This window comes from Gracilinanus agilis, chromosome 1, assembly GCF_016433145.1.
Source record: "Gracilinanus agilis isolate LMUSP501 chromosome 1, AgileGrace, whole genome shotgun sequence".
Classification (NCBI taxonomy): domain Eukaryota; kingdom Metazoa; phylum Chordata; class Mammalia; order Didelphimorphia; family Didelphidae; genus Gracilinanus; species Gracilinanus agilis.
Genome location: NC_058130.1, coordinates 715,620,162 through 715,635,412, shown reverse-complemented (window position 1 = coordinate 715,635,412; position 15,251 = coordinate 715,620,162). Strand labels below are relative to the sequence as shown.

Below are 15,251 nucleotides of genomic sequence, written 5' to 3'. Positions count from 1 at the left end.
GACACTTAATAGCTATGGGACTCTTCACAGATCACTTAACTCCTTTTTGCCTCAGTTTCCTCAATTGTAGGATGAGGATAATAACAGTACCAGCCTTGGAAGGTTGTTGTTGGGATCAAATGAAATATTTGTAAAGGGCTTAGCCCAATGCCAGCATTATATAAATGTTTATTCCCTTGCCTTTCTTTGGTATATGTCTAAAATGGCAGGATTTTTTTTTTTTGAGGGTTGCAAACCTTTGAATATGAATTTATTTAAATTTTAGCAGTAGGGGCAGCTATGTGGCTCAGTGGATAGAGAACCAGGCCTGGAGATAGGAGATTCTGGATTCAAATCTGACCTCAAAACACTTCTAGCTATATGACCCTGGGCAAGCCACTTAATCCCAATTGGCTAGCTCTTACTGCTCTTCTGCCTTGGAGTTGATACTTCATTAGGTTTAGCTTTGAATACAATACCAACATGTCTACCTACTACTAAGAGTTTAGAAAAAATATTTAAAAAATAAACTTTATCTCTAAAATTTAAAAAAAAAGCTCTAAAATCGAATCAAGAAAATTCTAGTTTTTTTGCCTATAACATTAGTAACCCGTTGATTCAGATATTAAAGACACTCTCCAAATTAGTCCTCTTTAGAAGGAAAATGTATAGGTACATTCTGAAAATAACTGTCAGTCATACTCAGTTCTTATATAACCTGAATTTGGAGGAAAAATATAATTTAGCATCAGACCAATGTAGTACACTATAAACAAAACTGCTCATAATATTGTGAATCCCTGATTTAATATTATCTAATATTTTTACAGAACCAATTAATAATGTTAGACTGTACTTTACGTGTATGAAAGGAACCATATTTGAATACATTTTTAAAATTTCTTCATATCACAGTCATTCATATAATTTGTTGAGTAAGTTCAAACTTAGAAAACACTTGTTAAATATCTATCATGATCAAGAAGCTATGTTTACTCCTGGTAAGAGAAAAGTAGACACAACAAAGACCCTTCTATCAATGAACCAATTTGAAGTTTTAAAAATAATAAATATAATAGAAAAGAAAATGTGGTAAATACTAGGAAAGCAGATTAGGAAAAAGAAAAATCTTGTTAAAACGAAGTCAGTAGAAAAGGTACTATGCTAGCAAAGGGATACTTTGTCAGTCATGGCAGAAGAATAATATTGTAAAAATTTTCAGTTTAAAGGTCACCTCCTAGGCAAGAATCTGGGACAAATCTGGGTTCAAATCCCACCTCTGACACTTAGCTATGCTACAAGAGCCAAATTATTTACGTTCTTTAAAACTGTTACCCCTCCTGTAAAATGTTTGTTGTACCTACATCATAGGTTGTTGGGAAGATCATTCAAGTTAGGATATGTAAAGTGTTTGGCAAACCTTTATTTAAGCAACAGACATTTCTTTAAAGTACCATATAATTGTCAGCTACATCTTAATAGGCACAGAGTGTGAAATAAGAATGGCAAGGGGAAAGATACAGAGAATAGTATAGTTTGGCTGAAAAACAGTACTTGAAGGGGAAGAAATACAAAGAAGTATACCAGAATGAATGTATCTAGGCAATGGCCAGTTGGGTTTTGTTTATTATATTATCTGTCATTGTAATTCATCATCTGACAGTTACTGGGGTAATACACTACAATGTACAACAGCAGCATCATTTTATTGGTAACCTTCAGGCAGTTGGGAGGCTCTTAGAAGAAGGGATTATAGATTTAAGGAAAAACCAGTCATATACACCAGAATGCCCAATAGTAGCTCCTCTCTTTCCCCTTTTTTGTGTTAATGGCACTCTAGAAAAGAAGAGTTAACTTTTTTCTCCCCTCCTAAAACTAGTTTGAGGTAGTTGACTCCCTTTTCCAAAATGTTAATGTGAAATCTTTTTTAAATCCCACTTTTCTTTTTCATCATTCCTCTTCCAAGAGAAGACTGGAGATAGACGCATGATGCTATTTTTCTTATTCAAGAACTTTTCATTCTGTTAACTTGAGACTTTTGAACAAGGATTGAGTTAGTCCTATTTGGGAGAACTGCCTATACTGAACATGCCTTTTCTTTTGTCCCCTCTCCCTTCCCCCCCCAGGGTTTTTCCCTGGAAGTTCTCAGGGATGTGATGCCTTTCTCCGTCACAAGATGACTCTCATTTCTCCCTCCATTTTGAAGAAATACAGCATTCCTTTTGATCGGGTATGTACATAGAGTTTAACAAAGAGTATGTGAATTGATGTTGGGGTATGGGAGATGGACGCTTGTATTCAGGTCACAGATTTCATTTAGAGAAACTTTCTGTTTGTTTTCTTTTGTAATGGAAGTCAGTTTGTTTTTTATAGTATTATAATCTAAGTAGTTTGCTGTGTTAAGGGTGATTGGATGCTTAAAGACCAAATCATTTTGACAAATATACCTAGTTCATTGCTCAATTTTTGGTTTATTCGAGGCTCATGGTGTATTCCTGTAATCTCTTTTTCTCTACTGTCTTAAATGTTTGATTTAACTTTTTTTTTTGGTTCCTTGTGGGTAAAACTATCCCTCCCCCACCCTTTTTTTTGCCTTTTTATCCTCAGTATGTATTGTAGAGTCTTGAATTGCATAAATAAGCCTAACAAATGCTCATTGGATTGAATCGAAATTGTTACTTCTCTTCCTCCTGTAGTTATGGTCCCAGGATTTAGACAATTGTGATGTAGTTTTCTGTCACAGTTTTATTCCACCACCTCAATGTATCACTTATTGAGATATTGGGGACATATGCCAAGCCAAACACAGCTTTATTAATCCTTGCAGACAAGTATGTACATCTAGTTAACCTCTTACCATTTCTTTGTCCAGTCCTCTTTGCCTCATTTTATCCCCAGCAAGATCTAATTCTCCTTACAGGTCTATTGCAAAAGTCTCCCCAACTAGTAGTCATTGCATGTAGATGATATACTTCAAATTCTCCTTAGGTTCCTTTTAATAATTATTAGCTTCCAGTTATTTCCTGTATATTCTTATATTATACTTTTGTTATACTTCCCAGTGAAAACCTCTGTGCTGAAACAAGATAAGTCCTTTCCTATGTCTTAGGGGTATGGTGTCCCAGGATTAAGTTGATTTTATGAATTTATCTTCAAGTTAACCTGGGTTCAGATCTGACCTGACACCTACTACTTTTGTATTATCTAGGCAAAGGACACTTAATCTTCAATGCTCAGGGCAGCTCTCTTAAGAGTAGAAATTGCAGACCTGTATTATTAAGAGTTTCCTTACCTCGATAGCAATGGAAGCATAAGGTCTCTTTTCTATCTTTCTGTCTCTTTGCAGGGAGCAAGATAAAGGAAATAACTTTTTATTAATTAATTTTTTTAGCCCATACCTTCTGTTTTAGAATTGATACAGAGTATATACTTAGTATCAATTCTAAGGCAGAGGAATGGTGAGGGATAGGCAATTGGGATTAAGTGATTTGCCCAGTTAGGAAGTATCTGAGGTCACATTTGAACTCAGGACCTCCCATTTCTAGGCCTAGTACTCTATCTGCTCTGATACCCAGCTGTCCTAGAGCATAAATTTTTTACCCAGTTTTGTTTTGCTACTTCTCTGAAATCAGGAATCAGTTCTTCCCTACCTTGAACATCAATTCATAAAGCCAACTTAATCTCTAGATACCCAACCATATATAATTATTATGCTAAATCTTGGCTTAGGTTGGGAGTTGTTGAGATCAAGTCCTCTCTAGATAGCTTACTGAGATCAGCACTACATGTTACTGGGAGACAAAGCCCAGCCTTGAATTAAAAGCTCACAGGTTCCTTTGAAAGAATGTATCACCTGTTTAGAAATAAAATCTCTTGGCTTTCATAAAGCATGAAGACTGTGAACTTATTCAATTTACTGCTTCAAAGGTTGTTTTACTTTTCCTAGTGAAAAGGCTTCAATGAATGAAGTTTGAAGTAAAATCATCTGATTTTAAGATGAACTTGCTATTGCTGCAGTGCGAACTTAATGGGATACCAAATGGCCAAGGACTAGCTAGTGACTTTGGTTTTTGCCAAATCTCAGTTTCCTGATGGACTCAGCACCTTAAAACCCCAAAATATATCTCACTTGAAGATTGGAGTTGGCTATTTTTCTCTGGGGTTGTGATTCAGATTTGTCATTGGTATACAAATTGGGGAGTGTCCTCTTTTTCTCATCTCTCTTTTTCTCTGTTCTCACTTTCTTTCTCTTTTCCCCCCTTATACCTTTCTTCCACAAAGGGAAGTTACATGGTGTTGATAGAGTGCTGCCTCTGGAAGCAGAAAGTAAGGACTTTTAGCTACTTCATACTGTTTTAATCTTAGAACAGTTATTTCTCTTGCTTACCATCTCCAGGATAGAAGGAAAGAAGTGGATTTGGAACTCCAAATTGAAAAAAAAATAGGAGGAAAAATAAAAGTATTTTTAAAAAAGAAAAGAAAAATCATCTCTCTGGATTTTGTTCTCACTCTCTAAAAGAATGGGTAGGACTTGATAACGTCACACAGATCCTTTTTTGGCTCGAATTCTTTGGAGCAAAAGATGCATAGGAAACACTGTAAGAAGTTGTCATATTGCTCTGAGACTCTGGGAAATTCCTTTCTGTTCCCTGTTGGACTTTCCTCTTATGTAAGAAACTTTACAGGGAAGAGTGAATCTCTACTATAACTAAAGCTTTATTTAGTACCCAAATAACAACTCAAAGCTAGAAGGCTTAGGTTTTAGGCTAGTGTTTCTCACAGTCATCCCACATCAGAGATGCTTATCCTCTAAATAGGCTTGAAGGTACAGCTCTCCTGATACAGAGCTGTAGCCTAGAGGCCAGGCAGTCATAGACAGTAGCTTCTCTTGAGGATATTTTTGAAGCTTCCTGGGAAGAACAGTTTGTCAGGTACATTTAGTTCTGTGATCAAGGTACATTTTGTTCTGTGATCATACCCTGGACTCTCCTCATTCCACTAGCAAATGGAAAATTTTTTCTGACAATTTGATCAAACACCCTCCGGCATTAATGGATGAGATGGGGATTGGTTCTTTTTGTCTGGGCCAAAATTCAGGATACCAGTCCCCAACTATTGCTTGTATTTGTCAGGGATAGAGCATTCTGATTTATGAAATGCCTACTGGTTCTCTCATCATTCCTCATTTCTGTCTTGAGCATCATTCATACCAAATCCCATATAAGGAAAAATTCACTCTTGAATAGTAATTTTCCTTTTTGATGTGTATATTGGAAATATATATGTGTATATTCCAAATGGAATTTTCATAGATCAGTAACTTGGACTGTACTGGAAAATGATTCACAACAATGAACTTTAGGGATAGCTAAGGTAGCCCAGTTGATAGAGCACAAGGCCTAGAGTAGGGAGGACCTGGGTTCAAATATGGCCTCAGACACATCCTAGCCATGTGACCCTGGGCAACTCACTTATCTCCATTTGTATAGAATTGATACTAAGACATGGGTTAAGGATTAAAAAAAACAAACCAAAAACCCTTCAAAGAACCTTCCCTTTTACTCAGTGTGGAGGAAGTAGTTTTCCCTTGGAGAACCAGGTTATGTTTTCTCTTCATGTATCATTTCCTTTTTTTCATAAGCTTAACAACTTTGTCTTCGTCTCTTGCTACATCTTGGCATTGCTCTTAATTTTTTAAGGAACATGAGTAAATTAACTAAATTTTCATTCATATTCAATATGATTAGATCCTATCATTGAAATTCACCAAAAAATCAAACAAGTGAATATACACATTCATTTATAAATCTTTCAAATGGTAGCTATTTCTTTGGGGAAGGGAGAGCAGTATCAGCTTTTAATAATTAAAAATGCTTATTTCTGTAATATACAGATTAATTATTACTAATTATTAATTAATTTAATTAATTAAAATTAATTTATTTATTTATTCTGCAAAAGCTTTTGGAAGTCTCTGAATTCTGTGCTTTCTTCATGAATGACACTTTCTGTCCAGCATCCTTTCACTAGTTATTACTTTCTGCATGGCTAATCCATCATCCTGAGCACTTTCTAATTTATTGTTGGAATAATGTTGGCAGCAATGACATGGAGGATGTATACTAGGGGCTTGAAATGAAGACACTAGGATATATATTTTTTGACAGAAACATAATCTTTGCCTTATTAACTTAACACTGTTCAGTTATGCCTTGATATGTGGAAGGGGTTGAATGTGGTAGGCCTAGTGGGGAAGATTGCCATGAGTAGCCAGCCCAGTTCTGAGTACATTCCTCACACATGGCTCCCCTCCCCTCATAAGATAAAGAAGGCTTCTTTTTAAAGGGGAGAGCTTTGCTCTACAATGGTGTGTGCAAACTTACTGTGACAAAGTAAAATAATTAAATTTATTGATTTTTACAATTAACTTTAAAACTTCTTACATCTCCAAAAAATGTGTCATAATATTTGGTTGCAAGCACTTGTTTTACATAATTTGACTTTTGGTTCACAAAATTTGACACACATTCTTTAATTCTTCATCAAACCCACATATCAAATCAATCCTTTTTGATCAGTGGATTCTTTTTTTCCCAAGCCTGGTCCTGATAATAGCCCATAGTTTTTCAATGAGGATGAAATGTGGTGCATTCTTAAGCTATTCAGACTTCTTTCCAACTCTTAAAGGAATTTCTTAATGACCTGTGATTTGATACAAGGCTGTAATATAGCATTCCATCTCCATTTGGGGATTGCTGTAATTCAGAAATGATTCTTCTCAGAAAATCAGTATATTTATCAACATTTATCATTTCCTCAATAAAGACAATTGGTTTAAAAAGTCCCCCAAATTGTTTTTGGGGTAGATGTTTTACCATCTGATAAAGATGCTTAGATTTTACAGTTTCCCTTGGGCCTTTTCTGTTATCAGTTTTGATATGGGTTTAGATTAAAAAGTTAGTTTCATCATTAAAAATTACCTTTTTCAACCATCTACATTCCAGGCTTTGCATTTTGCCCATATAACAAGCAAAAGATAATTAAAAAAAAACCTAATCTTCTCACTATTTTTCCAACTTCAAGAACAGTGCATTTGATTGAAAATCAATAAATTCAATGCTGGAGGCAAAAAATAGTCCCTTCCCTCAGGGAAAAATTAATCCAGCTCCCTCCCACGGTCAAGGCTCTCTGGAGCTTTTTGCTTGTTTTCTGAGGATTAATTTGGCCTCATTTCTCAACTAGGTGCTGGTTTCCCATAGAACCGATTCTATTTCATTTGAATCTTTAGTACTTAACTTGACAATACTTTTTGCAGACACGTTATATTTCAAACAGTTATTGAAGGGTGCTCTCTTAAGAACTGCAACTTCGCATACTTCCTTGGAATAACAGATATGTTTTTAAAACTACAGAATTTAAAACAATAAAATAGACAAGGGAAACTTTCAGGGTTTAAAATGTTTGACTTCCCTATACCAATTATAGTTGCAGTATCTCGAACAGTTGTTAAGGGTGCTTTTTAAGACCTACAACTTGTACATACTTCCTTGGAGCAATATCCATTTTTTTTTAAACCACAGAATTTAAAACAAAAAGGGAGAAATTAAACTAGGAAAATTCTCAACTGTTAGAGGTACTAATTAAAGAAAGGGAAACTAGCTCAACACAGTTTCATCTAGTCAAGATCAGATATCAGTCTAGTAAACACAATGTTACAAATTGAACCATATAGCAAAGTAATTGCTTCTCTCAATTAGCTCTCACACACAGTACAAGAGAATTTCAAATTTTCAGGTGGGGACAAACAAACCTTATATTAAAATATAATTGTCATAATTTCTAGAACATTGCTTGATCACACAGGTAAGTTTAAAAATAGCAGTGAAATAAAATGTAGACTGATATGTAGGAATAGAGATCTGAAGTAAACAGCAAATATTTGTTAAGCTTCCACTATATGGCAGGCATTGGGAAGATGAAACCCAAAATATCAATCCTGCACTCGAGGGACTTAACTATTTTTGTCAGTATTATAAGTAATAATTGAAAGACTCTAAGGACACACAGTATGTATTAGGGGAATAGCAAGAGATGCCTCACAATGAACAGTGATGAGTGACCACAACTTCTAAGCAGGCAGCATACCAGTACAAGTCAGGATCATTTCCTCATGGTATATTTATATAGACCTTTATAACAAATAGCTAATTTACATAATAAATTAATAAATTTATGAAATTTATATAACAAAATAGCTTAGCTATAGCTATCAATATAGCTTAATGGTTTACTGAGCTCATTGGAGAAATTTGTTTTCCTCCAAAAGAATACGTGGGATCATAGATTATTAGAAATAGAGATTCTTAATGATCTTTAATCACCTCATTTGACAGATGATGAAAAAAAAACAGAGGAAAAAAGTAACATATTGCAGACTATATAGTTAATTATTGGTAGATCCAGAATCAGAAACAAACTCCCTGTCCAGTTTTCTTTATACTACTCTCCTTCATAAAGTCTATTTTAAAATGGGACATTATGTATAAAATTATATTTTATCTGACCTTTACCTTTGAATTTTCTGGTCTCTGATCTCATCACATCAAGTTCCACCTGTTGTTCTCAGTGATTAAGTCTAGTCCCCAGGATGAGAACTCTACCAGGAATAGAACTGAAATTGCTGTAGCCAGCATATACTTGTTATGATCAGTTTTGAACTAAAAGTTCTCATCCATTGACCCCCTTTTGTCCTCAGATCACCCAGGAGGCTGGAGAGTTTATGATTACTTTCCCCTATGGATATCATGCAGGATTTAATCATGGCTTCAACTGTGCTGAGTCAACCAATTTTGCCACACTGCGGTGGATTGATTATGGCAAGATGGCTACTCAGGTAAGTACCTGTCCTCATGAAAGGACTTTAATCAAAACCTCTTTTTAACTCTAATGTTTAGACATGTGCAGTTGAATGAAACCTCAACTTGGACACAGAAAAACTGGGTTATAATTCTGGCTCTCTCTTACTAGCTGTGTAAATTTGAATATGTCATTTCCTTCTTTGAGAGCCTTAATTTCCTCATCTATAAAATGGATACCACAGTACTTATAATACTTTTGTGCCTCACAGGGCCCTTTTGAGAATCAAATGGGTGTATACCTTTTAAAAGACTTCTAAAAATGTAAAGTTCTATATAAATATCAGCTATTCTTCTTGTGAGCCTGGGAGGACTGCCAAAAGCTGGGGGTGGGGAGGTGGTTTTTGGTGGTGGTGTACACAGTGTTTGTTCTGTTCCAGAAATTGGACTCATATGGTCCTCTGTGAAATCTGCATAGAAATTGTCCTTCATATGGCTTTTCTTAATGTCTTCAGACAGTTTGCTCCCTGAGTTGTGGTAAGGACATGCATGTGGTTTTTGTTGTTTTACAGAAACCAAGATAACTGCCCCCTTCCTTTTAGCCACTGTTTTTCATTAAGTCCACAAAAGGGAAGATTATTTGTTCATTTTCCTCTCTCTGTGGCATGGACGGTCTTTGTATTCCTGATCATTTCATCCCTCTGACCTAATCACTTTTAAAGTCTTTTTTATATTTGCCATCTTCCCCCAACCAGGCCACCCTTCACAGGGCTTTAATATCCTGCTCAGGCTGCTCTTACTTTCTGGTCAGGGAGTTGTTCAGTGTTGGATGCCCTTCCTGAAAACATGAGAAATATATCTGTTATTGATATATTTCAGGGCCTGAAAATTGAAGGAATTTGAGTTTTAGTCATTTGGGCTTCTGGTTATGCAGACATAACATGGCGTGAGCATGGCAGAGTAGAAAGAGCAGAATTTTCAGAGCAAGTAGAAAGAACAGAACTTTCAGAGCAAGCCCCTGGACTCAAATTCTGTACCCTCTGGATGACTTTGGGCAAGTCATTTAACATTCCTGGACCCTTACTTTGAGGCCTACTTGTAACCCTCTGAACTGAGGCTACTTGTAGCTCTAAAGCTATGATTACTTGATAATAATCAACTTTCTTTATGCAAGTCCTTTTATTCTCTTTTCCCATCCTTCCCTTTTCCTTCCTTCTTCCACCCTCTTATCTTCTCTCTTCCTTACTCCTTTTCTCTCCACCTCATAATTTTTAAGGTAAATTTTATACTTCGATAATACAAATAGCAATAATATACATCTTGAGTTAACAATGAGAAATAGCAAACTAACAGTAATTTAAGATTTTAGGGCTTCAGAATTGGAAGAAATCTTAACACACACTTACATACACACACATTCTAACCTTATCATTTTATGGTTGAGAAACTGACCTCACAGGATAGTAAATTGACTTAGTTGACATCATATGACTCCCAAGGAGCAAAACTTCAAGGAGTCAGAGCCTCTGTCTCCACGTCCAGTGGTCTTTTTTTCAATATCATGTTGCTATTGCTCTTTGTGACCTTTTGAATTCTGGCTCTGGATATAACAAGTTTTGGTAAATTTATATTTTGTATCTTCATGTTTTGTATATTATCTTTCTGTTTTTGCTGTCTTGACATTGCATTTCCTCATTTCTTAGTGTCTTTCTCTTGCCATTCATTATGTGACATAATTGTGTTCTATTATATTGAGATTTCACAATTTACTCTTTCTACAATTGTAAAACTCTAAAATTTTCTTCCTATACTTTGTCTAAATCTTTTCTTTGCTTCTATCATGTTCTACATTGTTTTACTTATTGGCATACCCCTTACTTACCCTTATGATGATTTAAGATCTTGCAGGGTAGGAATGCAGTCATAGGATTATAGAATTTTGAGCTAAAAGAAACAAAGAACACCCTCCTTATTTTACAGATGAAAAAAAGTAGATTCAAGGAATTTAAGTGACTTAAAGGCAGACCCAGATCTTCTGTTCCCAAATCTAACAGTCTTTAAATGTCGTTTTAATCTTTGTATTCTAAGTGTTTAGTTTGGTGAATTGAATTATTGAATCATCATGCTAAGCATTTTACTTATATTATACTATATATTTACTTATTATATTATGCTATTGTTACTTATTTACCTTCCTTCTGGTTTAGAACATTTGGTAGTAGTAACATAGATGGCAGGCATCAGCTTTACTGTATCAATTTAATAATCTTTCATGACTAAGCAGCTCTTCTTGCTCTCTCTTTAGGTAACTGAAAGGTGAAGTTACTAACTCATTTATTTTTTTAGTAATTTGCTGCCCATGGACTCAGGGTCTCTATTAATAGCCAACAGACTTTACATTTGAACTCTATGCTTTTCAAAAACAAATTCTTCTTAACTTTGCAAACATAAATTTACAGCTTTTTTATTGACAGTTTGAAGACCATATGAAACCACTTGGTGGGAATTCCATTGAGATTGGATCTCACTTGGAATGTGAGAAGTTTTCATGCTGCCTCATCTTGTCTCTTTGACAGACTTTGCTCTAGGCCAGTGATTCCCAAAGTGGGCACTACTGCCCCCTGGTGGGTGCTGCAGCAATCCAGGTGGGTCGGTGATGGCCACAGGTGCATTTATCTTTCCTATTAATTGCTATTAAAATGAAAAAAATTAATTTCCAGGGGGCTAAGTAATATTTTTTTCTGGAAAGGGGGTGGTAGGCCAAAAAAGTTTGGGAACCACTGATCTAGGCCCTGCTCTTATGCTGTCATTTTCTTGTACTGGGCAAGAAGAACATTTTAAAATTATGTACATGTGTATTCCAGAAAGATGTAGCTGGTAGGCAAATTAAAAATCCTACAAGGGAAAGGAGAGAACCTTTTGAGATACATGACCCCTATTCTGGGTTGGTCTTTAGGTTGTGAATTCAGTAGGTATTAAATTGATAGATAGTATGCCTTCTCTGGTCATTTATCATGAATAGGAATCTTCCACACTAAAACTCTCACTGATCTCTTTTTCTCTGCCCATGATTAAAATCAGATATTTTTGACACACATATGTCATTTCTCTAGAAGTAAATGGAGCTAGAGAGGTTCCATTGTGGCTAATGGAAAGATATGTGTGTGACTATTTGTGCTCCACTCACAATTGTTTATCATAGAATGATGATACTATCACAGTTCAGAGAGAAGCACTGTTCACCAAGTTTCCTATTCTTATATTGTCCAGATTTGTTTACCGAATTTGCCAAAGATTAGTCTAATTAACTCTTCCTGTCTTCTTATGGTTCTAGAAATAATGTTACTCATGAAATACTGGTGATTTCCTTCTTACTGACATCTGGTTTCCTTGCAAATAAATTTATTAAATTTATTTCTACCATTTTTTTTCTCCTAATGCAGGATCTTTATGGTTCTTTAGGAATGCCCACCATGTTGTGTGTTTTAAATCTTCTGCCAGATAAGGCCTTAGAAAATTTGAGGCAGGTCAGAAATTGTATAATTGTGGGCAAATAGACTTTAGCAAACAAACATTAGAATGGTTGCCTTTTGTGTGAACAGAATAATATGCCAGGCATTTGGAGAAGTAGAATGCTTAGAGCCCTCATGGAGCTTTATATTCTACTCTGGCAATTTGATTAGTTGAAAGATCACTAAAATTGCTGAAGTAGTTCATTAATATAGCACTTTACAGTCTCATTTATACATCATTTAATAAAGTGCCTACTGTATGCCAGATATTGGGCTAGATGCTAGGGAGACAAAGACAAAAGTGACACAGGCCCCTCCCCTCAAGGAACTTCTAGTCTACTCAGAAGACACAGCATGTGCGTATTGGGACATGTACAAAGTAGATACAAGATCATCTTGAGCAGAAGTTAGAAAAAAAGACATTCCACATATGGGCAGCAGCTAGTACAAAAGCATGAAGATAGGAAATGGAGCACTCTGTATGAGGAAAGCCAATATGGATGGACCATAGCCTTGTTTGAAAAGGGCAAAAATGTGTAATGTAATAGGACTAAAAAGATCAGATGGGACCAGATTCTGAAGGTGTTTAAATGCCAAACAGAAATGTCGCTTTGGCAGCTCTGTGGAGGAGGGAGAGACTTGAGGCAGGGAGTCCAATTCAATGGCTGTTTAGAGATGATTCAAGCTTGTTTGAGTGCAATAGTCTGTGACCATATGAATGGAGAGAAGCAGACAGATATGAAAGATGCTCTGTAGATAGAAAAGAGGCTTAGAGGATCAAGTAACATTCTATTGTTCCATTTCCTAAACTAACACAGAAATTTTTGTGGTACCTTCCTCACTGCTTACTGGCTCTGCCACCTTTTCCCATTACATTAAATGACAGTACTAGAGGCAGCAACCAGCAGCATGGCAATGGCAACTCAGTTCAGAGTAGTTAATCCCTCTGGGTCACATGTGCCAGCCCAGATAGTTGCTGATCATCTAATTTGCATCTTGAGCAATTTCTGGACAATAATGTGGCAAAAATGGTTTTGACTATAATATATTAATGAGCAGTGTTTGCTTACTTTTTAAAATATATTTAAAATATATTTTATTTTCTAATTACATGAAACGGCAATTTTCAACATATACTTTCCAAAATTATAAGATCCAAATTGTCTTCCTCCCTACTTTTCCTCTCCCTATCCTTTCTGGAGATGGCAAGCAATTTGATCTGGGTTATATATGTATTACCATGCAAATCATATTTCCACATATGTCATTATTATTATAAGAGAATTATTATTATAATCATTATTATAAGAGAATATCATAAAACCAAACCTCCCAAATAAAACCATAAATAAACGAATATGAGAACAATGCTTTGATCTGCATTCCTACTCCAATAGTTCTTTCTCTGGAGGTGGATAGCATTCTTTGTCATGTCCCTCAGAATTGTCCTGGATTGTTGTATTGCTCAAAATTGCTAAAAAATATCAATTGACCATTATATAGTATTGCATTTACTGTTCTTTACCTGGTTCTGCTTATCTTACTGTATCAGTTCATATCCTGCTCATCCATCATTCCTTATAGTACAATAATATTCCTTCACTATAATATACCACAGTTTGTTTAGCCATCCCCCAATTGATGAGGTCTATCTTTTTAATTCACTGAGCCCCTACATCTCTCAGGTCAAAGAATAATAAATCTCCTTTACCCAATAACTAGGTTTACTTTTTAAAAAATCAGCTAATACATATTTCTCATTTTCTTTGAGAAAGTATAAGCACCCAGAGAAGGGATGTTACTCATAGTTATATAATAAGTTCATGATTGAGCTGAGACTAGAATTCAGGTCATTTATGTTGTCACACCAAATTCTAATTTACATTTCTGTCACATACCATGATTCCTTTAATTTAAGAATTAAGAGCTTTAAAGTCATTTTCCTCTTATCTTGGTTAATATTTATCCAAGAAGATGGCTTACGGTTTCACATATGTGAGACTGGGTTCCTATGCATTAGCCTAAAGAGAAAATGAAAGCCGTGAACTATGAATTCCTGTTCTTGGTCTAAAAGAGTAATATAAAATCTTGTTACTTAAGAGTTGATGCCTTCTGGATGGTGTACATATTTGTGTGTGTGTGTGTGTGTGTTGTGTGTGTGATATTATAGTAATGACAGTTTTGGCAATGAGATTTCAAACTGATTTGACAGAAGCCATATTCTCATTTGTATTATAGCTATATCCACTGTATTTGTCTGGAGCCAATGACCGAGATTGAGTTGTAAACCCCAGATATTGGGGTTTATCAGAGAAGTGCTGTCAGACCCTTAAGTACAGTAGGCACCAGTGGGGACTATTCAGATATTAAAAGCAATTTTGGATTCAGCCATGTGTTCACAAACAAGTGACATTTGGGAAGTGCAGTTTTAGATTGAGCCTCCATGCTTATATTGTTAGGCAGTGTAGCGTGAAATTACTGAACAAGTAGCACAGAGAGCTATGCACAAGGCAGAGGCTGGATGGGTCAGACAGACATTCAGGAGCTGGCCATGCCTGATGTAGGCTGGGGCCACCCTCTTTCTGCAGGATTCCCAGAGCTGAAGTTCTTGGTGTCTGGGGGAATAAAACTGTGGCCATTTTTTTTGAGCCACAACTAGGTTTTTCCTGGGTGGTACACCACTTTTTACTTCATAAGATAAAAGGGCATTCTAGACAGGTTTGGTTTGATGTAGAAGAAAAACAAACTTTGGTTCAAATCTCAGTTCTTTTAACTTAAGAACCTTGTGACCTTGGCTAAATTACTGAACTTCTCTGAGCAGCAGTTTCTTCAACTCTAAATATGGGGATGTGGACCAAATTCTATCTTAAGATCCTTTCCCATCCTGACCTTCTTTTGTTCTAAT

At 35.7% G+C, this 15,251-nt stretch overlaps 1 protein-coding gene across 1 annotated transcript in view; it reads left to right on the top strand.

The window, feature by feature from the left end:
- The window catches only part of KDM4B (lysine demethylase 4B), a 314,929-nt gene that overhangs the window by 200,330 nt on the left and 99,348 nt on the right, over positions 1 to 15,251 (top strand). Inside the window, exons 7-8 of the mRNA XM_044670970.1 lie at positions 2,106 to 2,209; positions 8,735 to 8,872. Coding sequence (XP_044526905.1) covers positions 2,106 to 2,209; positions 8,735 to 8,872 — 242 coding nt within the window. The remainder of the gene's footprint in view (positions 1 to 2,105; positions 2,210 to 8,734; positions 8,873 to 15,251) is intronic.